At 44.6% G+C, this 26,465-nt stretch overlaps 1 protein-coding gene across 3 annotated transcripts in view; it reads right to left on the bottom strand.

Moving 5' to 3' along the window:
* GRK6 (G protein-coupled receptor kinase 6) overlaps positions 1-19,630 on the bottom strand; it is a 34,414-nt gene extending 14,784 nt beyond the window's left edge. For 2 of the 3 annotated variants that reach the window (XM_020790428.3, XM_020790436.3), the window contains exons 1-4: positions 19,442-19,630; positions 9,431-9,526; positions 441-553; positions 56-133 (exon numbers count right to left, since the gene is read on the bottom strand). In XM_020790428.3, coding sequence (XP_020646087.1) covers positions 56-133; positions 441-553; positions 9,431-9,526; positions 19,442-19,493 — 339 coding nt within the window. In that variant the 5' untranslated portion in view covers positions 19,494-19,630. Of the gene's footprint in view, positions 1-55; positions 134-440; positions 554-9,430; positions 9,527-19,441 lie in introns of those variants that run through there. The other variant, XM_072989912.2, reaches the window with a different exon arrangement.
* Positions 19,631-26,465: the final 6,835 nt, after the last annotated feature.

Below are 26,465 nucleotides of genomic sequence, written 5' to 3'. Positions count from 1 at the left end.
ACCTCACTGAAAGGGTATTCCTTGCTTGGCTACTCTAAACTGAGAAGATTCTCACCGTGGGAGTCAAGTATGTTTCGATCAGGCGCTGCCCGCACTCTTTCCGTTTCTCATCAGGGGTGACTTCATATTCTGCCTGTATGCAGAGAGAAGATGGAAGTGTCACCATTACTCCAATTAGGAATAAAAATACAGACATCACCCGAAACAAACCCCCACTTTCTTGCAGTGAGAGAGACCAGAGAACATCTTTCATCATGGATCACAGGATCCTTTGCAGAGAACTCAGCGTCCTGATCCTTTTCAGATATTTTAAACTACAACAGACGGGATTCAACCCTCAATGGAATATGGAGACTAGGGTAATAGCAGGACTGTACATGCCAAGATTCCTTGATCGCAAGCCATCACGAACGAGCGCATCCACGTGGGGTTGTGCTTACCACAGCATCCAGAAACTTAACACAGTGCATAAGCTCAAGTCGGGTTTCACAGAACTGCCGGAAGAGGCAGCGGCCAATGGGCTGTTTTTCACACAAGCTGTGGTAGTCCCGTTCTGGAAAGAGAATAAGCATTAATCAGTACCAAGGAACTAACCCATTCCAGACAGGTCTAAGTACTTCTGTCAACTCTGACTTGACCAGAGGGAGGGAAGATAAATGACATTCAGCTCCCTGATTAAACTGTATTACCAGGACTTCTGTTTCTGCAGGACTCACTAGTCCCGGCAAGTCTCCTGATGGAAGAGCACAAGCTTAGAAATCTGATTTCTGAAGAGAAGCAACAGGCCAGCCTCCTCAGTATAGAATATCCTGTTGAATTTGGTATGATCCTAACCACACAAGATGCAGAGACATGGTAGTTGTGAGGGTTCGTTTGTAGGGGCTTCAGTCACACCAAATAAAGTATGAGGCTGTTTAAACGTAACAATATTGTCTTCATTTATTAAACCAGCAACATTAACAGGAACTTGTGTGTAGGTTCTAAAGTCTCTTGCTGTTTAAAACGTGACTGCAAGGGTGTCCAAATGTTAATAACAAAATGGTTCAATTCGTCAAACTCCCATGGTCCCGATAACACCTTCTCAGGAACCTCGGGGTCTCCGTCGTCTCCCTCCGACGCTAGTAAGGGTAGGGTTTCCTCTTCTCCGGTCCAACCCCAGAGTGCAGATCCCTCTCTCGGACTGGCCAGCCACGGTCCGGGAAGACTCCCATCTTCTGGAGTTCGGAAAGATGCCATGATTTCTTGGCTTTAATTTCTCGAGCTACCGCTTCTCGTTCCTCTCTCAGACGGCGACGCCACTCTTTAGCCTCTGTCTCTCCCCAGTAAGAGGATCGAGTTCTGGGCCGCCGCCGTTCAGCCTCCTCATGAGGCACCTTCACCTGTTTCCACTTCCCCGTCCAGGGATCTTGCACCCAGACTTTCTCCCAACCACCCGGGAAGTCATCCCGCCTCCCTCTTATATCTCCTACCCCGCCTCCACCAACCATTCTCCTTTTCCTGCCAAATCCTCACCGGTTTGTACCGCCACATTTAACCCTTTCATTCCCAACACCAGATCCTGAGTATCTACCCCCTGATGTTTCTGCCCCTCTCTGTTTCTAAGTTCCTCCAACTCCTTAGTGTCCACCTTCTTGTTCTCTTTCCTAGGCAGAGAAGGCGGGGGGGGGGGAGGTCTGAGTCTCCTTAGAATAAGATGGGAGTGACGGCACTCCTACAAATGCTTCCTGGCCCTGGCCTGGGGCTTCACAGTAGTAAGAGGTAGCTAGAAACAAAGACAAGGGGCAAGGCCAGGAGAGTAACATCCTGCATGAAAGAACTTGGCAGTTTCATGTGCAGAGAGCAGGTATTTTAGGCTTGAGGAAGCCTTTACCTTTTATTCTCTTGCAGACACCAATTGTGCCCCATCTGGTACAGTACTTCTAAAATGCAGAGAGTTCTGTTCCCATACTTCTGTCTGTCTGTGTTTCCTGGCTGACCGCGTCCAGAAACTGATGCTGGGGGACAGCTGCTCTGCCCCATGGCGTTTTTTATCATGGGGTTCCTCAGGGCTCGATACTGTCCCCCATGCTGTTTAACATCTACATGAAACCACTGGGAAAGGTCATCAGGAGGTTTGGGCTGAGGAGTCAGCAATATGCTGACGACACTCAGCTCTACCTCTCATCTTCCACCAATCCAGGTGAGGCGGTTTCTGTGCTGAACTCGTGTCTGGACCTGATAATGGACTGGATGAGGGTTAATAAATTGAAACTCAATCCAGACAAGACGGAAGTGCTGTTAGTGGGTGCTTTGCCGGACAGGCTGGAGGGCCATTTCCCTGCCCTGAATGGGGTTGCACTCACCCTAAGGGACAGGGTCCACAGCTTGGGGGTGCTCCTGGACCCCAGTCTATCTCTGGAAGCCCAGGTGGACTCGGCGGCCAAGGGCACCTTCCTTCAGCTGTGGAAATTATACCAGCTACAGCCCTACCTGGACGAGCGGAGTCTCATGTCAGTTACACACGCACTGGTAACATCTCATATAGATTACTGCAATGCGCTCTACGTGGGGCTGCCCTTGAAGATGGTCTGGCAATTGCAACAGAATCGAGCAGCACGGCTGGTGACTGGTGGGGCCGCTAGGGGACATATCAAGCTGATTCTGATTAAATTACATTGGTTACCAGTTGCTGGCTGAGCCCAATTCAAAGTGCTTGTGTTGACATATAAAGCCCTAAACGGCTTGGGCCCTGGATACCTGAAGGACTGCCTCCTTCCATATGAGCCTACCTGGCAGTTAAGATCTTGAGGGAAGGCCTTTTTGAAAGAGCCGTCCCTCAAGGAGGTAAGAGGGATTGCTTATAGACAAAGGGCCTTTTTGGCAGATGCCCCAGACTATGGAACGTCACCCCGAGGGAGATTCATCTGGTGCCAACGCTGATGACATTTTGGCACCAGGTCAAAACCTTCCTGTTCCAGAAGATTTAAATTTAACTAATATCAACTGTGGGTCCTGATGGCAATTTTTAGAGTACTGTATTTTAAATTGTATTTTAATTGTTTTATACAGTGGTGCCTCACGAGACGAATGCTCGCGGGTCAAAAAACCCGCAAGACAAATGGTTTTTGTGATCGCTATGGTGCCTCGCAAGACGGCTTCTTCTATGGCTGTGCTTCGCAAGACGAATGTTTTTCGCAAGGCCAATGCTTCGCAAGACGAATGAATTATTTTCGTCTTGCGAGATTCCCATAGGAATGCATTACAATGCATTCCTATGGGAAACCACTTTTAGCAAGACATTGCTACTCGTGGAACGAATTACATTCGTCTTGTGAGGCACCACTGTATCTATTATATTTAAATTGTTCTAAGCCGCCCAGAGACCTTTGGGTAGTGTGGGTGCCATATAAGCTAAATAAATAAATCATATCATCCTGAAGCCAGGCACTGGTCTTTTTAGGAGGGGGCAGGGCAATATTCTGCCTCTGAGGGTTCACAGACAATCAAAAATGCCCTCAAACTATTAAAAATGAAACAAAGTGGCTAGAAATTTAATGCTAGTTTTAATACCACCTCCTCCTTTTTTCCACTGCTAAACAGTGCAGGCATTTAAAACCTATTTAAAAGAGGAATAGCTACTCCTAAAAGCTTTCAAGAAGGGCAATTCACATTTATTTGCTGGAAAAAGGGAAGTCCAGGTAGGAGCTGAGAGCCACAAAAACAGCCTTGGAGGACTGCATTCTGCACATCCGTGCTCTAAGCACTACAGAATCAACATGCAACTAATGCAAGTTCTCAGAGAGGCCAAAGTCTGCAGAGCAACTTAAATCAGTGTTCAACTCTTTGGCTAGTATCCTTTGTTTCCTTTACTAGACAAATTTTATTTTATTTTACTTTGCTAAACAAAAGCAAAAAAGGCAAGACAAAATTTTGGTTGAGTTAAAGTAGACACACCCACCAACTACCTACTGATATCATTTTCATCAATAACTATGGATTTCATATCCTGTCCACAGCTTCACTAAAGCCTGTAGGACTGTGGGCTCTCGGGGTATACTCGAGCCAATACAGCACTATAGTATGCATTATTTCTGGGCTTGGGTCTAAGCTGGTCTCTGATAAGGAAGAACAGTCCCTTTCTGGTAAAAACTATCTTATCTGACAAGTGGATGGCTGTGTGCCCCTTAAAATGTTTTTGCAACATTAAATCAATAACTATTAGCGGCTCTTGTAAATATTGGCCACAGTGTCCAATGTTTCCAACAAACATGTGTAGTACCTCATAATCCTGTCCACCTTACTGTAATCATCAGTATAGTCATCATTTCCTAGGAAGCTTCTTTTCTATAAATCACCCGCCCCCAACTCTTTGACGAGGCATATTATGAGTACTTCTGTTCTCTGTGCAGCAGTTTCTCTGAAGGAAGCTGTGGTTTCCTGATTTGTCAATATACTCAAAGAAAACAACGCCACCCAGAAAGCAAGGGAGGGGAAGGGAAAGGGGCCATATGCAAGCGGCACCATTTCCTTCTCTGACAGGAAGTGAGTGTATTGAACGAAGGAAGGTGAAGGGTTCAGGGCATGGCAATGCTAGAGAAACCTTCAGTGTTCTACTGCAGGGCTTGGCAGACTTTACATTGGTGGGACCTACTTTGTTTTTGTTTTTCAACAGAAGCTTGAGACCCACCAAGCAAAGCCAGGTGCAGGACAGTTGACCAGGGAGATGGGTGAAAAACCACAGCTTCCTTGGAACATGTGATCTGCCCAGATTTGGTTTTCAGTACTAGAATTTGAGCTCTTCCACAGAAATGCTTTTATGTAGAAATCCATTCCTGAAAAAGCAAGTTATGTGAATTGGAGGAGCTGCCAAAAAAGAAAAACAGGGAGAAAAAAAGGGAAGCGGGGAACCAGAATGATTGAGGAACTGGAGCAGCTGCTCTGCAAAGAAAGTACGTATACAACATTTAGGACTGTTGTATAAGGATATCTACGAAAGGAAAATCATAACATGCTGCTTATATACCGCCCTTTAGTGCTTAAAGCACTCTCTGGGCAGTTCACAATTTTAATTATGCAGGCTACACATTGGCTGCCGCTGCCACCCCTCCACCCCCTCCCAGTAAGCTGGGTACTCAATTTACTGCCCTCGGGAGGATGGAAGGCTGAGTGAGCCTCGAGCTGGCTACCTGGGATTGCACTTGGGTTGTGAGCAGAGTGCTGGCTGCAGTACTGCAGTTTAATTACTGTGCCATGAGACTCCTTTACATATACAATGGATAAGTAAAGGGAGACATAATACAGATGTACAAAATTATGCATCATGGTGTGGAAACAGTAAATAAGGAGATATTTTCTCCCTTTCATAATACTAGAATCCAGAGTCATCCATTGACGTTGGAAGGTGGGAGATTCAAAAGTACGATTTCTTCACACAGTTCACACTGAAAACATGTTCTGTGACGCTAAGCTGAAGCACTAGGAAACAGTCAATTTTAAGCAAAAGTGGCCTAAAAGCTCCATAACAAGATGGATCTATCAAAAGTTAAATGTATGAGTTAACAAAAAAAGAAGACAGCTCTTGTCAGTCTTCTGAATCCCAAGAAAGGTCCCCATAGGAGGCTACTTTCAGAGAATAAAACATGTCTATAAGCTACTCCACATATTACAGGAGGCCACTTATATGTCGGAAAGCATACAAAGGCCAATCAATGACTCGCCATACAGTGTGGACCTCTTTTACAAACAGTAGGCTCCCTTGTACAGTTTTGGTATCTGTTATCTAAGAGCACTAAAGAAATGTCATTGAAAAGGGCACATTTTGGCAAGGCTGCACACTGGGTATTATAAAGAGTTGAGACAGAACAGCCATTTCACAAGGAAATCGGATGGAACATTGCAATAGCAAAGACGAAGGAGAGAAGAAAAGCTACCCTGGCTACATCAGGCCAGTTCTCTAACTTCCAAGAGGTCAAGTGGCTAAGCTATGCAGAAAACATCTGAATTTCAAGAGTCAGCACTGGAATACTGGCAGAGCACCAGCAGTGAATTTTCATCTTCCAGCAAACACAAGATAATGCACACCGGAAGGAATAATTAAGTGAAGCCACTCAAAGAAAAAGCCTGGATATCATATGGGCAATGCTAGGAAGCCCTTCCCCAGTCCACATTTGTGAGCAACAGACAAAACATACAGGAGAGAAAATGAACTGAATAGGTCCGAGGGGGTCACATTTTGCCCACTGATGGGCAGGGTCATAGCTTACAACTAAAGCATGCATCTTGCAAGCATACAAACTATCCTGGGCTTAATCTTTGTACTTCCAAATAGTTCTGGGAAATACGCTGGATCAGTGGTTCTTAACCTTTCTTACTCAGGTGTTTTTGAACTGCAACTCCCAGAAACCCCAGCCAGCAGAGCTGATGGTGAAGGCTTTTGGGAGTTGCAGCCCAAAAACATCTGAGTAACAAAGGTTAAGAACCAGTGTGCTGGATGATGGTGATCAAACTGAAACTAAATCCTGACTAGACAGAGGTGCTGCTGAAGAGCAGAAAGTGTGATTTGGGAAATTGGATTCAACCTGTTCTGGAAGGGGTCACACTCCCCCTGGTAGGTCAGGTTCATAATTTGGGGTGATTGCTCCATGACTCTGCACAGTCGCTGGACTCCCACATGGCATCAGTGATGAGGAGTGCTCTTGCACAACTCTGCTTAGTGTTCCAGCTACGACCTTTCCTGAATAGGCCTGATTAGCAACAGTCACTCATGTCTTAGTTACACCATGTCTTTACTACTACAATGTGCTAAACATGGAGCTACCCTTGAAGAGTGTCTGAGATTTTCAATTGGCTTCTGAGTGGGGCATGATATTATGATTGTATGACCTCAATACTAAAAGACCTGCACTGGTTGCCAGTTGCCTTCTGGGCCCAATTCAAGGTGTTTGCTTTAGGCTTCAAAGCCCTAACCAGGTTGGTGTCTCATTATGAGTCTGCAGGAGAGACTCTCTGAAAATATCAGTCAGTTTCAGAAGCCCACCTAACAAGCACGTGGGAGAGGGCCTTCTCCCGTGCAGCTTCTAGACTATGGAATTCAATGTTAACACTGCAAGCTGATCAGAAGCACAAAAATAAACCAGTGCCCAACCTATCAGCTTCTCTATTTAATGTTTTAAAAGGCTTTTTTTAAAAAAGCCGGGCATCCAGAATTCCTTCAAACAGAGCAAAACACTGCTCAAAACTTTGGCAAGTGAGAGACCTAATACCACAGTAAGAGAAAACTTACTCAGAAAAAATAATACAGCACTATAATACAGCATATCCATATCTAAAATCAAACAGCAAAATCTGGGTTCACTGTAGAAAGACTAGAATCCGAGTCAGATGTAAAAGACTTTCTCTTAAAAATTTAATGCAAGTCATCTGATCCTAGGAAAAAGAATAACCTCTGAGATCTGTGAGGAAGCTGATATTTCTACCTTGCACTTAATAAGCACAGAGGTTTTGAAGGAGGCCTGGCTCAGCAAGTCTTGCTTGTGACAAGAAACCGAAGCTATATATTCATTAACTGAGTGACACCCTAATCTGTGTGCCACCCTTTTCTGCACCTGAAGCATTTTGCATAAGCTGATCCTCCCAACAATTCCTTTACTACCAATGACTTTAAGTACAGCTATGGAATGTGTGGGTCTCCAGATGCTGTCAGAAATTCCCACCAGTCCTGGCCAGCACAGCTAATGAGCTGATGGGGACAGCAGCCCAATGGCACTGGTAAAACCACATCTCTGATTTACAGGAAGTCCAAAAGAAAAAGTCAATGCCTTTCGTCACAGCCAGGTCCTTGAGATAGGACACCGATTGCAAGACAGAAACCACATAAGAAACTGCTATAGTTGCAATTGAGAAATGAAGCTTGACTTAGAAGACTGTGTGATTTCAACTTGCTGAGCAGGACTTCATCTGTTTTCTCAAATCATCTGTATCCGGGACATGGCCAAACAGCCTGAAAAACCTACAACGAAGACTTCATCTATTGGCAGGAAACAGATTACCAGGTCAACTTGCATATGTAGGAGACAAACACGTTATTTTTATATTTCTTATACACCTCAAAGTTCTCCAGAATTAGGAAGGACATGGCTGGTGTTGCACAGAAAGAATCTGGATCCTAGAAGAGGGAAAGAAGTGCTGGTGATGTCCCAGAGACAGCAATGGAAACCACCTCCACTGGAAGAAGAGCAAACCGGCTGCTTCAAATGAGGCCAAAGGTGCTTTGAGGAGTGAAAAGAGGGAAGGCTGCGAAGACTAAAGGACACTCTCCTTCCACCTGCCTTCTCTGCTCTCAAAGCTCACCTAGTAAGGAGGAGATTAATACAGATTGTCCATCCAATGCTTTGCTTTCCTTCCCTTTTTACAGAGGGCACTAGATCAGGAAAGAGTTTAATGTCCATTTTGGACACACAAGGTGCACTTTTGAAAATGCTGGCCTTTACCTAAGATACATCGGGCAATTCTGCTTCTTAGCTGGTCAGATTGCTGATCCAGCCCGGTTCTGTCTACCCTCGGCAGAAGTTTCTTTCAGGATCTCTAAGAGGTCTTCTTCCAATCTGCTATCCAAGACTGCATCTGGAGCCAAATCCATTCAAATTTGTCCCTTCTGCTGTTACCAGAAAAGAGATGGTGAGACAGGTAGCTTCAGGAGAACTACCCACCCACTGGCTCCTTGGAGTGCAGTTAGACTAACATTATAGTAGGATGGACTGACGATTGTATAAACTTTGATCTGGCATAGTGCTGTAGTAGTAGCAGCAGCAGTAGTATCAGCAGCAGCAACAACAATAATATGCCCTCAAGTCAATTCTGACTTATGGCAAGCCTTTTCAGGATTTTCCAGGTGCAGAGTACTCAGAAGTGTACTTCTGGGCACACTCTGAGACTGTGCAACCTGCTCAAGGCTTACACAGGCCAGTTCTACTCGCAGGAGGCACAGTGGAGAACTGAACTCTCAACCTCTGGTTCTCCAGCCAGCAACCTAAACCAATGAGCTATCCAGCCAGATTATCATGTATTGAATTGCCACCTTTGTCTTATTTGCATTTTCAGTTTATATGCTTTCTAATAAATTATGTCTCTTGATAAATTCATCATTGTGAACAGCTTATGGCACCGTTTTACTGCAGAGAAGTAGTAAGTAAATATATGCAATATAATCAGGGGGTTGGACTAGGAGGCCTTATAAACCCCTTCCAACTCCATTATTCTACAATTCTATGATCCTAACATCTATCTATGATAACCTGACACATATATGAACAAGTGTGGATGACGACAGCCTACATGAGCAAACGTCTGTGTCAAGCAGTCATTTCCACCCCTACTGCTCTGCCTCCAGGGTGGAGGCCTCCAGGGCAAGGCGGAGAAAATAGCAGTGAGCCTCAAAGGTATGACTCCTCACCCAATGTATGCCGAAGATCTTCACACTGGCTGATGTGTGGGAACTGGAGCATTTGGCGCCATTTTTTACTCTTTCCCTTTCGGTTTCCACCTCCACCTGCGTGAGACATAAAAATAACAGTAGATATACGTATATAGAAAAGCCACAAGAAAACCAGAAAGAGATGCTGAACAAATTACACAACCTATAATGTCCCATTTTTCATCATCTTGATGAATTCACTTGAAAGACAGCTAGGAAAGAGCTGGACCAGACCTACTACAAGTCTTTTCCTCATATTGTCCACTGCAGCATTTAAGATGAGGCCATCCCACAGATACAGAAAGCAAACTTCAAAAGTAGGTGGTTGTGGTGGTGAGTGTGGCTAAGATCATAAACTACCTTCCTGTAACTAACCTTTGCTCCACAAATACAAGTGATGCCCTGAAATATGATCTCCAGGATTATCTTCAATATCACAATTACCATTACAGTGGACCCTCTACTTACGGAATTAATCTGTATTGGAATGGTAGCTGCAGGTCGAGTCTCCATTGACCTACAATGCATTGAAAACTGATTAATCTCATAATCGGCTGTTTTTGTTCTATTTTTGTTCCATTTTTTTTTTCTGGTCTGTAGGTCAATTCTCCGGCTGCAAGTCGAATCTAAATTTTGTGGCCAGAGAAGTCTGTAACTTGAAAAGTCTGTAAGTTGAGTCGTCTGTAAGTCAAGGGTCCACTGTATTAGAGTCTGGTCATTGGAAGCCAAGTCTTTTTACATGATAAGAAAAGGAATCTCTTTTAGAAGAATGAGTGTTAAGATACAACCATTCCTAAATTCCTCCTTAGTGCTGAGACTGACTCATAGGGCAGCCATAAGTTAATCACTTGCATTTGAGATGCTAAATAGGGGCTCTTCCATCTCAGGAATGGAATGATGGCTAATTAGCAGTTTAGAAACAAAAGGCTAAGATTTTGAGTGCTTGTAAGAGTTATCAGGGTTAATTGCCCTGTCATTTCAGCCTGTTCTCTGGTTTTATTATGAACAGTGTGAATGAAAGATACTGCAGATTGTGTACAGACCACCCACTCCTCCTACTATGACAAAAGAAGAAACAAACCTACAGAGCAGCAACCTTCTTGTCACCCAACCAAGTGATATAATTGGACCTTTGTATGACTGTCCTGAGTAACAGCTCCCAGACTGCATTAACCTACACAGATCCCTTTTTTGAAAAATGTAGTTTTCCTTCCCACAACAATTAAAAGGGAACAGGACAGTTACAATCTGAACACCCTCACAGCAAGAAACTTAGGGGTGAGGAACAGTGACACGCAGGATCATCTCATGATTGGGTACCAGTGGCCAGTTCTTCTTGCCACACTTCCAGCATATAAACATAAGAAGGAGCTGTGTTTGTCAGTTTGTTCCTAAGCAGTATCAGTCAAGACATCTGAAACCACTCAGCAAAGCTCCAGTGTGGTTAAACTGTTCACTGCTATGCAGATTTCCTGCGAAACCATTTACAATAGAATATTCAAATGAAGCAGGTTAAGGGAAGAGAACAGCCAGCTGTACAACGGTCTGTCTCTCTGTAGGCCACTGAAGCCTTCCTCGCCCTCTTCACTGTCCGTTCAAAAAGCCTACCTTCCTCAATCCAAGTGCTTGTCACACAGTAGACCCAATTGAAAAACTACTGAGTGATAATTCAACACTTGTATAAATCTTGTTGATTCAGTTGAAACCAGAAACTGGATTTAGGCTTTGGGAGTCAATCCAACCCCACTGTGATCAGTATGAACAAACTCAACAGGAGATGGGTAGCATTCTAGAAAACAAGGCTCAACATTTCAAAGAAGTAACACTGTGGATAACATGATTACATTGGAAGTAAGAGCTTGAGCGGTATCAGTCTGACAAATTACAGTGGGGTCTTGACTTGAGAACTTAATCCGTATTGGAAGGCGGTTCTCAAGTCAAAAAGTCTGTAAGTCAAGTCTCCATTGACCTACAGTGCATTGAAAACCGATTAATCCCGTAACAGGCCGTTTTTGTTCCATTTTGGTTTTTTTCTGGTCTGTAAGTCAAATCTCAGTCTGCAAGTCAAACCTAAATTTTGCAGCCAGAGAAGTCTGTAACTCAAAAAGTCTGTAAGTCAAGCCGTCTGTAAGTCAAGGGTCCACGGTAATGGAGGCCAGAACAGTGCAGCTTTGTGACAATACTGTACAATTACCTTTTGCCAAGGTTGATTTTGACTTATGGTAACCTGAAGTAGTTTGCCCTTTCCTTCTCTTGAGGCGTTCTGGCTGGTTCTTCTCTTGGGAAGCACAATGGCGAACTCGAACCCCCCACCTCTGGCTCTTTGCCAGGTGTTCCATTTATTTTTTACTTTTTAAAGAATATTTTTACCCTGCCTTTATCCTTAAAAAGGGCTCAAGGTAGTTTACATCATCAAAATACAATATTTAAAACTAAAAACAATACAAACACTAAAAAGGATCAAATACCACTCTGTGAAATGGTAAACAAAAGCAATACTAAAAACACATTCAAAGCAGTAAGGTAAAACAATCCATTAAAAAATCCCACTCAGGCAGCTAGACACTGAGGGAAAGCTTGCTTGAAGAGAAAGGTATTTGCCTGCTTGTGGAAGGACAGAAAAGATGGGGCCAGTCTGGCTTCCTGTGGGAGGGAGTTCCAAAGTCTGGGAGTAGTGACAGAGAAGACCCTGTCCTGTGTCCCCACTAAACACACCTGTGAAGGTGGTGGGACCGAGATAAAGGCTTCTCCTGATGATCTTAACACCCAAACAGGCTCATATTGGGAGATGCAGTCCTTGAACTAGCTTGGACCCAAACCATTTAGGGCTTTATAGGCTAAAACCAGCACTTTGGATTGTGCCTGGAAATGGATTGGAAGCCAACGGAGCTACTGTAACAGGGAGATTATGTGATCCCTATAACCAGCCCCTGTCAGCAATCTGGCCTGCTGAAATTTCTTAACACTTACCATAGGCAGCCCCACTTAGAGCACATTACAGTAATCCAGCTGGGATGTAACTAAGCCATGTTGTCACCATGGCCACATCAAACCTCTCCAGCAACAGGAACAGCTGGCATACTAGTTTTAACAGTGCAAAGACACTCCTGGCCATCACTGAAACCTGGGCACTGAGGGTCAGAGAAAAACCCAAGAACAACCCCAAGCTGTGCCCCAGTGCTATAAGAGGGAGTGTAACCCCATCCCTGTTCCTTGATCTGTCTTTCAACCTCTGTCTTGTCTGGATTAAGTTTCAATTAATTCACCCTCATCTAATCCATTACTGATACCAGACACTGATTTAGAGCCAAAACAGCTCACTGTGCTACACTCTAAATCTTTCAGCTTCACTGGCAACTTAACCATGGGGTACAGAAAGCTGGGAGAAGAGAGGAAGAATACATAAGGACAGCACACATCATGTCCTTTGCTTAGTCCCCCTCTCAAGAAAACGGGTATTGCTTAAATCAGGCCAGCAGTTATGCCATATGATTAACTGTACAAATGTAGGAAGGAAGTGAATCAAGGTAGTGGGCAGCCAGCTGCACAATACTTTTAACTGCAGCTGTACCGAAGGGAAGGGCCAAGTGACAAAGGACGAGGATGTAGGCCTTGCAGAGGTCCCTGCACTATCATGCCAATGATGGAAGTCTCCAGAGCTGATATATTTTCCCTTTGCAAGAGAGATACATCAGAAAGATAAGGAGAAGGAAGAACAGCAGTTTGACAGTTCCCTGCAATCTTATCTCAGCTGAACACAGTCACCAAAGCAGAAGCCTTACGAAAGGACAGGGCGACCGCGGCTGTCCTCTTGCACTCCCTTCCCGTCCCACAAGTCACAAAAGATCCCTTTCATCAGCAGTTGAAAGTGGGATTCACTTAGTACGCAACCCAACTTCCTAGGAATCTCTCCTTTAAAAAGTCAACAATATACTACAATAGTTCTTCACTGATCCCTAAGGGTAAGACTGGCTTTTCAAATTGTACTAAATATCTTCAAGCATATGGATGACTCTGGAAAGTTTCCAAAAGTTAACTGGAGGGGTGCCTCAATACTTCCTACAACTTTAATCTAATTGATCAGAAGAAACAGAATTCAGAAAAATCAGGAAATGTACAACCCTAACAGAAACATCAGAATTCATAATGATTCCCAGTCAATTTTTGAATTTATTTTTTACCTTAGCAAAGCGTGGGAGTTTGCATGCACAGTATATACATCACCCACCATTCAGTCTCCATCTGCTTAATATTTGTAAACTGTATTCTCAGTCCTGCCCAACACAAAAGGTATACCTGAAGCAAGCATGCCCAGGAGGTATACTGTGTTTCCCCGAAAATAGGAAAAGGTCTTATATTAATTTTTGCTCCCAAAAATGCATTAGGGCTTATTTTCAGGGGATATTTTGTTTTTTTTCATGTACAACAATCTACATTTATTCAAATACAGCCATGTCATCTTCTTCTGGTTGCTACACAATGGTGGAGGGAGGCGTTTCACTTAACTAGGGCTTATTTTAGGGGTAGGCCTTATATTACAAGCATCCTGAAAAATCATACTAGGGCTTATTTTCAGGGAAATGGTAGATCACAGCCTTGGCATGGCAGAATGGACTGGAATAGAGTAGCATTAATGAGCAAAAAGGAACATATCAGGAGCAGAATACGCCAGGGCCAGAAAAACATGGAGGGACAAGTTACAGAGGGATGTCCTCTGTAGATGCCGGCCACAGAGACTGGTGAAATATTAGGAAGAACAACCTTCAGAACACGGCCAAAGAGCCTGAAAAACCCACAACAACCATTACAGAGGGATGCTTCTCTTAACAGCACTAGAGAGGATTTGATACCTTGTCCAGCACTGAGGGGCACTCAACTGAAGAAGGCATTCCTCTTCATACAGGGAAATATGCTATGCAAGAACCACACAAACTGTGTACAACAACCAGCCATACACCTTATTCATTAAACACTGGCAAGCTGCAAAGCAATAACTACTTGCTAAGGTTTGGTACTGCACAGTATTTGGCTTTTGTTTTAGTGCATATACATTTACTGGAATATTGGTTTGCTAGTAAACATACAGACAGACAATTTCCCCTGCAAATAAGTGATTCCTGTAGAGGAAAATTGTCACATTTTAAGTGGTTCTTAAAAGCCATGTTGGAATTTTATGATGAGCTCAAAGGCTGCTCTTCATTTACACAGTCGCTTAAGATCCATTACAATAAAGCTCATATAGATGGATAGAAACAAATATAAGTGGTTACTGGACATAGAGCACTTCTTCTAGAATACTACTATAGCCTGTTCTGAACAATATAAATAGCTGCAAAAATGAAACAGCACATCAATCTATATCTGGCAAAATAATGCTGTGCTACTACGTCAGCCAAGAGGTTAGCCCTGCTAGGCTTTTGCAACAAAAGAACCAATAATCTTCTGGCACCCAGTAGATAAGAGTGGGCAGTTTCAATGGAGGGGGGCAGCTTTCTATCGCCAAGATATTTTGGAGAAGGGGGCTCAGAGATCACCAAAAATGCAACCCCACCCCAAACTGAACTGGACATAGCTAGAAGTATTTTTGGTGTTGATAGTACAAGAGGACAGATTGCTGGGGAAACTCATTCTTTTGGCTTAAGGAAGGAAGCCTAATTGGGGTGGGAGCAAGTGGGGTGCCCTTTGTGCTCCCCATCATAAGCTAAGATACATATTGTAAGAGAACCTGTCATGTACAGCCCATGTCACTAGATTCTCCCCCCCTCCCTCCAGTATCCAGGAAACAGTTCTAGAGAGGCTAGAAGAGGGGAGAAAGTAACGAAATTTCACAAGTGCTAGCAACCTCAACCATTTGGTGATGAAGAACTCCTGCCTGCTTACCCTTATGTGTTCATAATTGTGAAACAGGTTTAAAATCACAAGATCTGAATCCTTCCTGTTATTATCTGAGCTTTCAGAACTCACTACCCCTCTACTGTAAAGAAGGGTATTAAGATATTGCAAGGATGCTAACCTATATACTCTCACCTGCAAGTAGGGTCCAGTGAACTAACTGGATGTATGCCTGACCTGACATTCATTCATTGTTAAAAGCAGAAGCCAAGTTCCTTAGGATCTTGGCAAGAGCTCCAATGTACATACCACATAAATGTCTGCAGCACAGGCCTTTTAGGCTGACCACCCTAATGGCAAACATTTAATGGACAGAGTTTAAATTGTACCATTATCCATTTGGATAATGACCTAGTGCCAGAAGTAGAGGGGAACCCTAGGTTCCTGCCAGAAAAACTTTCAGATATAATGGCCTTATACCTGCTTTTAAAATGGATCAGCATTTTATGGCAAATCACTCCTAAGTTGCCAAATCAAACGCAGCTGAAGAAGCCCTTCCTTCTCTGTGACAGCTTTAAATTTAACAATGCTGAATTATATGTCCACATTTCCAACTCTCTTCTCTAATGGTTAAGAACTTTTTTCACCCAAATCAATTGTTTTAGCACCTTAGAACTACAGTGGTGCCTCGCATAGCGAGGTTAATCCGTTCCGGATTAACCTTCACTATGCTGAAGCATCGCTGAATGGGGCAGCGATTTCCATTGGAATGCATTAAACATTGTTTAATGCGTTCCAAATAGGACAAATACTCACCGTTCAGCGAAGCTTCAGGATGGCCGGCAGCCATTTTCGCGCCCTCGCCTCGCTTAACGAGGGCGCGAAAACGCTGCGCGCGGCCATTTTAGGCCATTTCCCGGCTTCTGGCGGCCATTTTGGCCGCCGAACAGCTGATCGTCGGGGTTCGTTTTGCGAAGATCGGTAAGCGAAATGCTTACCGGTCTTCGCAAAGCGAATTTAGCCCCATTAGAAAAACGTTGAGCGATTGCATTAGCGATCCGAAAAAACGGATCGCTATGCGATTTCATCGTTATACGGTGCGCTCGTTAAGCGAGGCACCACTGTATTGACATTTTTCACTTCACTATTCAGCCAATTACCAACCACAAAGGATCTGTCATAAATCAAGAATCCTGCATCCTCTCATTGTATACTTACTTCTTGCTGCCCATCATTCAGTGTACATGTGTGCTTTAACATAGTAATGAAAACTATTGAATATTCCTCTGTAGTAATTCTAAATTTCAGGTTGTTAATATTTTTTTTTAAAGTCTTTAAAGGACAATTGTTCCAAATTAAAAAAAAAACTACTCAATGATCAATAAACATGTGCTTTTCTGAAAGAAAAACAAAACAAAAACAGACTCCTTGCCAGAGATGCAGACCCTACAAAGACCTTAAAAGATCTCTTTTAGTTCACCCTACATTACAGATTTTCCATTCCTGCAATACTTACCACATAAAAAGCACCAAAGTTTAAGACACAGCCTGCTGTCTTTTATCCAAAAGCCCCACTAAACATAACGACACTTCTCCGTAAGGATCCACAGGTTATGGCTTTACTCTCATTGCACAGAGATTATATATCCTTAGACAACAAGAAAAAAAACTACAAAACACCCACAAAAGAACACGTCACATGGTTCAACATACATGGATAATAAACAGATGGTAAGCTGATAGCTTTATTTACACTCTCCTTACACAAGAGATGCCAGAGCACTCTCCCTAGTCTCCCAATTCAGAATCCTTAGCCTATTTCACATTATGTCACATACAGACACAATCAAAAGAGCATGCTGTATTTTACTCAGTCAGAAGCAACATCAGAAAGGAAAAATCTTTCACGTTGCAGCTCATGCAAAGTCATTGTCCCACTGCAGACGTTTATCCAAAAGTGGGAGTTTTCTGCTCTTAATTTGGTACCAGATTCAGAACTCAGAATCCTAAGACTTCTAGCTTTCATTTACCTGTGTCTAATGCTTAGAGAAAACTCTAGGAATGAATCAGAGAGAAATGAGTCTTTTGATCATCCAGTGGTGTGACTCCAGTGCTCTGCATAGACATTTGTTCATGACTAGAAGAAGCTGAACACAAAATACATGTACAAATACATCTAGATCCATACAGAGAGATGTTTGTGAAACCATGTATGGCCTTGTCAACCCTCCCCCTTACAAAAGACAATAATTCCTTTAATATATATCCGAGACCACAAAACACATGCAGGTACAATGGCAGATTTGCAATGGCAAGTACTGTACGTATATAGACTTCTAGTGGTGCTGCCTGTTGGATGGTGTTTTACTTGCCAAGATTTGCAGCTCTTCTCAATAATTTTTAAAAAACTAATCTGGAGTTTGAGGAAGCAAAATTAATATGAACCTGTACTTCAGGATGGTGTCCAAAGATGTGGAAAACAGCACATGAAGTAGTGAAAGGGTAGCTTAATCTTCTGTTTCATCCGTTTTCCTATCCATGTGCAATTAAAAAATGTACCATCTTATATTCTTTAATCAGTGTTGCCAATGTTTTGCAGACTCTGAACAAACATAAATTAATGTTAAGGAGGCATGAAAACCATCACAAGATGAAGCCTGGTAAGAGGCCCCAAACCTGATTTTTTCAAGTTAATAAGGAAAAATAAGATCCCTCAACCTTTTATTACCTAGCCCTATCCTGTTCAATGCAGCAAAACATTCCAACTCCATTATTCTATTATTATGAGTAGGCTGGCTGGATAGCTCAGTGAGTTAGTTATCTGGCTACAGAGCCAGGGGTGGGGAGTTCAATCCCCCACTGTGTCTCCCAGTAGAGCCAGCCTGTGTAGTCTTGAGCAAGCTACACAGTCCAAGAATGACCTCAGAAGGGAATGGTAAACCATTTCTGAGTACTCCCTACCTAAAGAGCTCCTGAAAAGGAGTCAGAATCGATCGAATGGCACATGATTGTCACTTTATGATTATGGAATGGTAGACAGAATCCAACGTCAGTTCCCCAATATTTCTGCTTCTCTGTGGCAAGAGAAGCCACAGAGAAGCCTCTGTGTCCCTATGGGAAAACTCACATCAGCTGCACTCCCACATGAACAAACTCCTGATGCTCCAGCTACAGTTAAATGGCAGGATGCATAATACAGTACTGTAATTCTGTCCGTCCAGAGGTTTAGAGGAAGACTTCCTCTCCTATCACTATTTCTCAATCTGTGGGGGAAATGTGCAATTTAAGAGGGCTGGCTTCTTCTGGTCTTAGATAAGGTCTCTAGAACAGGATAAGGGCCTTATCAAGAAGCCACCACATCACAGCCTGACAAAAGCCACTCACTATAGTGTCTCCAACAAGCAATATTATGCCACAGCCAATAAAAGGCATTTTGCTGCATTTCTCATTTTGGACTCATATTCACCACTTCGTGGCCAAGCTCTTGCACCAGGCCTCCAACCCCACCCCAGCCCACGCTTGATGCTTTGTGGTCCAGAAACTCTGCAGTTCTGGACTCTTAAGATATTACATAGAAATCTGATTTGCTGGCGAGATTAAATTTTAAAAAAAAGACCCACTCGTCAGGTCACCACCACCACCACCCTTCTGCCTCCTTCCCACGACTAACACATGGCAAGGGTCGTGTCCAGCACTCCTCCGTGGACCACCATACGCCAGGTTTACACCTCACGGGGTGGGGTGGGGAAAGCAGTTTCTGTGGCGGGTGATGCCTCGCCCTTCCTTCCTTCCTTCCTTCCTTCCTTCCTTCCTTCCTTCTCTCTCTCTCTTTTTTCAACCCCACCTCGTCCACTTCCCCCCCCCCCCCGCCGGGGCACTGCAAGACCGGCGGCGGCCACCACCGTTGCTCTCCCACCTCAGCCAGGCACGCCGCTCTTGAGCCAAAGGGGTGCGCCGGAGGAAGGGAGAATGTTGGGCCGGCAAGGGCAGGGCAGGACCCGACCCCGACCCCGGCCTTCGCCCACCCTAGGAGAGTGCCCCGGGTGTGCGGGGGCAGAGCAGGCGGCTTCCTCTCCCGCTCGCTCCCTCGCTCGTTCAACCCTCCCGGCCCTTCCGAGCTCAGGAGGGCGCTCCGGGAGCCACCGGCCAGGTCCTCACCCTCGCGCGCCTTGAGCAGCACCGTGTTGGCCACGATGTTCTCCAGCTCCATTGGGGCCCGCCTGCCCGAGGCGCCCCGGCCACGGCTGCCACTGCTGTTGCTGCTCCTGCCGCCACGGCCGCGCTTCGTCAACCCGCACCTCCGCCCGCGGAGTCCGGCACCTCGGCTACCTCCATGCTAACCCCGCCCCCTGCTCTCGAACGCTTCAGTCAATCCCGGCGAGGACCCAGCCCGCACGGAGCTCTCATTGGCTCGGAGCGTTCCCCCCCCGCCTTTTTTTCTCTTGCCCTTCTGTTTCATTGGCTGGCGAAAGGGAGGGAAGGAGGGGAGGCAGGGAAGGAGTGCGCTGCGAGAGGAGGCAGAGAGCGCTCTGCGCGTCATTGGTTTAAAACTGCCGTCGCGGGGGTGGGAAAGGCGTTGTGTGTGAGGGCGGGGGGGGGGGGAACTGTGGAAAGGAAAGCTGTCAATCGGGTCGTTGTGGGAAGGGGACTGGACAGGCTTGAGCGGAGGTGCTGCTCTAACCTACCCTCCCGGTTGGAAACCTCTCCTATTGCGGCTATGGGATTGGACGAGACGTTGCTCGTCAGAGATGACGGCGGAGACGTCAGAGGTCCTTTCGACGGGCCTGAAAGAGGGTCCCCCCTAGCCATGTGCTCTGAATGCAGAGGAACGGAGGCGCCGGTGGGTTGTGCAACGAGGAGCTGGTGCGTTTTCACGGGTGAAGAGTCAGATTTATGGTTTGGAGCAGCTCGGTTCCGTAGATGTTTTTACTTGAAGCATAAACTGGTTTTTAGAATTGAAATATGTGTACATTTTAATCCTCTTGTATTATGTTTTTAATTCACCACTTTGTAGAAAGTATGTATTTGTATCTGTACTTTTTAAATTTGCTAGTTCTGTGGATGTTCAGTTGGCTCCAAGCAAGTGTATAATTTTATATTTATACCTATGTTTTAAATCTGTGTATGTTGGATGACCAAAGTGGTCAAAACAATAAAGCAAAGCATAAACTGCCACCCAGTTCACTGGAAACTGCTTTAGCCAGAATTAATTTGTGTAAGATTACAGCCCGAAAGGGGAAATAATTCAGAAAGAGCTTTTCCTCTTGAACTTCGAACTAATCTATATGAGAGCTAAAACAAGCTCAAATGTTGTAGTCCCTTAAAGACTGGCAGGTCTTACTTGACAGCGTTTTGAAGACCAAAGCTTATTTCTTCGGATGTGCCCGAAACATGTGCATGTTGTGCCCCCTGTGAAAATGCTCAGGCCTAACCCCTCTCATGTAAGAACCTCCAACAGGGTGGCCCTATTAGTCTTTTGCAACAAAACCAAGAACGAGTCTTCTGGCTCCTTAAAAATATGAGATGTGCATCAGAGAGAGTGGGCCACAGTCCATGAAACCTTCCAGCAAATAAGAAGCAGCTGCCTCTTAGAAGCAAAACTGCCTCCCCAAAAGGAAAAGGGGTGGGGGAAACACATACACGAAGATGAAGACTAATTTATTTCAGTGTGAACTTTTGTGGATCGAAGTCCATGTGTCTGTGGAAGGAAACTTTGTTTCCACGAAAGCTCATGCTGAAATAAAAATTTTAGTTTTTAAAGTGCTACAATATGTTGTGTTTTTTCTCTTTGGAACAGATCTTTGGGTGTCGTGAAAGCAATTTTCTCCTTGCCTCCTGCTCTGAGAGGTACTTGCCTGTACACCTGTGTGAGATCTCAAGAGCTTAAATATCTGCATTCTCCTAATTTCTCCAGGAGATCATCTCTGGCATATGATACATGTCAGATTTGGAGACAGCATTGAGCCTTCAAAAATGTGCAAAAACCAACACCACCATCAGGGTTTGGTAGTACTACAAAAACTATGAGCAGGCTCTAATTTTGCCATATTGGCAAACTCTTTCCCTATTATTTGTTCAGCTGATGAAGTACAGTACACATGTACTTCCAGGTCTGTTAGAGACAATGCATCATTGAATTCCTTTTCTAACAGTTTTACCTGATTTGGGAGTAGTAGTTGGTGGTTTATTTCCAATTCTTTCTGTTCTACTACCTCCATGGCTTCAAATCTTCAATTTATTTCTTCAGTTTCTCCAAATAACTTTTTTCTTTCCCTCCAAATACGTAAAAGATTAACATGAAATATTCAAAGGGGTTTGTGTCTGTCAGACATTCTAATTTTGTAATCCACAGGATCCACCCTTTGTATCACCTCATAGAGTCCCTGGCATTTCACAAATAATTTAGCTGAGTCTGAAGGTAACAAAAGTAAGACACTCTGTCCTAGTTCAGATTGTCTGGGTTTGACTTTTTTGTCATAGTTTTTTGTTTGTGATTCCTGAGCTCTCCCTAGGCTTCCTTTGGCCAGTTCTGCCACCACCACCACCATCATCATCATCAGTAGTAGTAGTTGTTGTTGTTGTCGTTGTTTTATTTATATGCCACATTTCTCCCAAAAAGGGACTCAAAGCGGTTCGCAACATTAAAATTCACATAATTAAAAACACAATAAGTTAAATATTAAAAAACAAACAATATATGATTTAAAATAAAATAAAAACATGAAAAACATTAAAATTTTCTGCTAAAATGGGGTTCAGGGATTCAATTGTTAAAAGCCTGCCTGAAGAGATGGGTCTTTAGCTTTTTTTGAAAGGATAACAGGGAAGGGGCCATCCTGATCTCCTGAGGGAGAGCATTCCATAGCCTGGGAGCTGCCACAGAGAAGGGCCTCTCCCCTGTCCCCATCAGCCTCTCTGATAATCTTAATCACCAAGAAGGTGCATATAGGGAGATACGGTCCTTCAGGTAGCCTGGACCAAAGCTGTATATGGCTTTATAGATAATGACCAGCACTTCAAATTGGGCCCGGAAACGGACTGGTAGTCAGTGCAGTTCTTGTAACAGGTGCGTTATATGCTCCTTGTAGCTGGTCCCAGTCAGTAGTCTGGCTGCAGAGTTTTGCACCAGCTGAAGTTTCTGAACCATCTTCAAAGGCAGCCCCACACAGAGCGTGTTACAGGAATCCAAATGGGATGTAACTAAGGCATGTATCACTGTAACCAAATCCAACATCTCAAGGAACGGGTGCAGCTGGTGCACCAGCTGTAGCTGTGCAAATGCATTCCTGGCCACTGCTGAGACCTGGCCAAGCTTAGGGATGAATACAGGAGTACATCCAGGAGTACACATGCCATAGGTTTGCCATCACGGTCTAGACCACTGGTTCTTAACCTTGGGTTACTCAGGAGTTTTGGACTGCAACTCCCAGAAGCCTTCACCACCAGCTGTCCTGACTGGGGTTTCTGGGAGTTGCAGTTCAAAAGCATCCGAGTAACAAAGGTTAAGAACCACTGGTCTAGACCAGTGGTTCTTAACGTGGGCAATAATGCCCCCCAGGGGGCGATTTCATTTTTCAGGGGGGCGGTAGAACGAAAAGGGGCAGTGTGGGGGCAAAAGAACAGAAGGGGGGCGGTAGGGGGGCGCTGGAGCAAGCCAAACCTGTGAAGGCAACTGCAGCCGTAGTGCTGGCAGTAGATCCGGTGCTGCTGCTGCCGGCAGATGATCCAGCTCTTTCTACCTGCCACGTCTCGCCTTTCTCCTTTAGGGGAGCACTGAGTGTGGATCAGGCGGAAGGAAAGGGTCTCTTGGGTCCTCATCCTCGCCCTGTGAAGCGCTGCCTCGCACCCGGGTGGGGAGGGAGACTAGGTAGGTAGGTAGGTAGGTAGGTAGGTAGGTAGGTAGGTAGGTAGGTAGGTAGGTAGGTAGGTAGGTAGGTAGGTAGGTAGGTAGGTAAGATATCATCACCTCAGGGAGGGGGGCGATGATAACTTCCTCAATGGCTCAAGGGGGTGTTTCTTTCAAAAAGGTTAAGAACCACTGGTCTAGACCAACCCGGTCAAAGGGTTTGTCCACTAGGGGCATAGGGATCAGTAGAGTACCTGAACCTGGTTTGTTTTGAGTTAGCTAACATTCTGGAGAGGACTGACAATATTCCTCAACTTCCTTATTCTTACCAGGCCTCTGAAATCTTTGGGTCATTCTGGCTAATAGCTTCCCTGGAGCTAACTGTCCAGTCAGGGGTGTGCCATGAGCTAAATGTAAAAGTTCTCTTTTTAACTTTTGGGGAAATTCCAGTTGTGAGCCTCCTTGTTGAATTATTCTATATAACAAACTTCCCTGGAGCCCAAGCCCAGTCATTCCCTCCCAGACAGATCCCTCAGTTCCACCTCTTATATTAGTGGTTAGGGTCATCTTATTGCCAGTTTCTTAATTGATTATGAGTCACCCCTTCCACTGAGTTACTTTTCTCCAAGGGCTCCATAGTATGTGTTGCAGGGCCTCTTTATTCCCAGTCAGGTACTCAGTTCGCTCCCAGTCTCTCCTTGAGAACCATTTCTCAGACTAAATCATGGACCACAACCAATGGTGGGAGTTGCTGATAAATCTGCCCAGGCTGTTGGGTAGGATTAAACACCCCCATGGGCTCACCGTACCATTAACCACTCCAGTGAAAGTGTGCTCTGCAGTTCCTGCACCAGAGTCTTCCTGCAACCTGTGTCTACTAAAGCCCTTTTCTTTTCTCCACTTACTACAATTTCTACTTCCCATCCTGGGTGTCCCTCTTCACCAACCTGAACAGATGCCATGTAGTTAGCTACCCAGGAGCAATCGGCTATAGGACATTTCTTTTCATGGTGTCTTTCTTGACTCTATCAATAACAAATGTTCTTTTTCACCTTCTTGGCGGCCCATCCTGATGGAGGACATAAAATCAGTGGGTCCAAGGTGACTGCAGGACACGACTGACATACTCCTGTGGAATTCCAAATTTAGGTCATTCTGGATACAATCACCTGGATATGGGAGGATATGGGTCTCGAGAAGACAGTCCAACAACTGGGGAGTTTGCTATCTTCTTATTCCTCGTCTTTTCCTGCAGAGGGGCAGAGGTATAGCCAGTCCCTTCCTCTGCATTCCCAAAAGCTTCCAGTTGGTGTACTGCTTCCTCTAGGGACGAAGGTCAATATTTTTTCACTCAACTGCAGGGAGCTGGATCCAGGATTGATACAAGGTGTTCCATGACCACAAGCGCCACCAACTGATCAGCAGACTTCCCTACAGGTTTCAGCCACCACAGAACATTGACCTTCATTTGTTATGACGGGATGAGGGTGCACACCAGGTCTCATTAATAGTTCTTGGAAGTGTTTTTGATAAGACTTCATTCAAACTTAGAGTGTGGAGGATCACAGTCTTTACAGCCTCATACTGTGTTGCCTCTGAAGGCATGAGAGTATCTACTACTTCTTATAAAATTCCAGTTAAATGGGGAAGAGTATTAGGCCTCAAGGTTCCAGTGGGTGGCCTCCCACCATAGCTATCCTCTCAAATGTATGCAGGTACGCCTCGGGGGTCATTGGATACCCTCATCTTTTGTACCCATAATGGAGCAGGACCACTGGCCCAGACGTTCCTTTGGGAGTTGTTGACGGATGTTGCTTGGACTTGAGGCTTGGGTTTGTCTCTTCTGTCAGTGCTCAGTTTGAAATGAGAAATTGGTTCAACAAGTCTTTTTGTTGTTCGGCCATTTTCTCAATCACCTTCTCTTGTCAGTCCAATATTAGTTATTGTAACCATGAAGAGCTTACTTCAGGGACAGTCAGAACCGCCCTACATTAGGTGCCATTGTGACTGGGTCTAATTCAGTACGTATTTATTTAAAGCGGTTCCACCAATATCCCTTAGGGGGCTCTTAGACTTCTTTCTTAACAAACAATATCTTATTAACTGAAAAATGTGGTTCTTCAACAATACCTTAAAAGGGTCCCATTTCACCTTGTAACTGTTGAGACCTTAACCATCTGCCCTGTACCCCATTATAAATTGCCTTTTCTAGAAGGAGTAACCAAGTCTATCTCGATCAGTGGGGGTACCTCTGTCTGCACAATGACTTCCATAGCAAAGGTGTCAGTCCCATTCCCCTTCATGGACTTTCTCCTGGGAGGGCATCATTTCTCAAACCTCCTCTCCCAGGAACTCTTTTCTTGGACATCACTACTATAATCCATCCTATCCCCTCAAACCCTTCAGATCTAGGTATCTCCCCACTCTAATCTCTTTTGCTCCCATTGTTCCCTCTCTCCCAAGTAAGAGGGTTTTTTGGGGTAGCTTACTATTTCTCCTTCTCTCTGCCTCTTTAGGAACTTTCAGTCTAACATCTCTTTAGACCAAGGATATCCTAACATTTGTTTGTTTGTTTGTTTGTTTAACTTATATGCCACCCACTCTACCCAAAAGTCTCTGGGCGGCTTGCAACAATTAAAATACAATGAAAAGATAAAGCAATTAAAATACAATTAAAATAGATACTCTAAAAATTGCCATCAGGACCCACAGTTGATATTATTTCAATTAAAAGCCTTCTGGAACAGGAAGGTTTTGACCTGGCGCCAAAACGTCATCAGCGTCAGTGCCAGACAAATCTCAGTCGGGAGGGCATTCCATAGTCTGGGGGCAGCTGCCGAGAAGGCCCTTTGTCTACAAGCTGTCCCTCTTACCTCCTTGAGGGACGGCTCTTTCAAAAGGGCCCCCTGGCTAGATCTCAATTGCTGGGAAGGCTCATATGGAAGAAGGTAGTCTTTCAGATATCCAGGGCCCAAGCCCATGAACCATTCCCACCGTTCTGGTAGTTATCCTGTCTCTTTGCCATTTATAGCTCTACTGTCCACCTGCTCCCTCTCTTCTTCCTCCTCCAATTCTTTCCCCCATTCTTCATCTTCATCTCCTGCCATCAGATACAGTTCTCCAATTAGTGGATCCTTTCCTGATTCATCCTATCTGCCCTCACTAGCTTCTTCCATTGGCATTCCAGTTCCCAGATTCTCTTTTAACTCTGTCACCCTGCTGAACCTTTTCCCCGTTTCTTCTCTATTTCTCAGTTTGGTGGGAAACCCTCCACATTTAGGGTTTTGATCCCTGCCTCCAAGACCACTTTATTCAGAGGGCAAAGAGGGCATTCGC

This window comes from Pogona vitticeps, chromosome 2, assembly GCF_051106095.1.
Source record: "Pogona vitticeps strain Pit_001003342236 chromosome 2, PviZW2.1, whole genome shotgun sequence".
Classification (NCBI taxonomy): Eukaryota; Metazoa; Chordata; class Lepidosauria; order Squamata; family Agamidae; genus Pogona; species Pogona vitticeps.
This window is presented reverse-complemented; position numbering and strand designations above follow the sequence as displayed.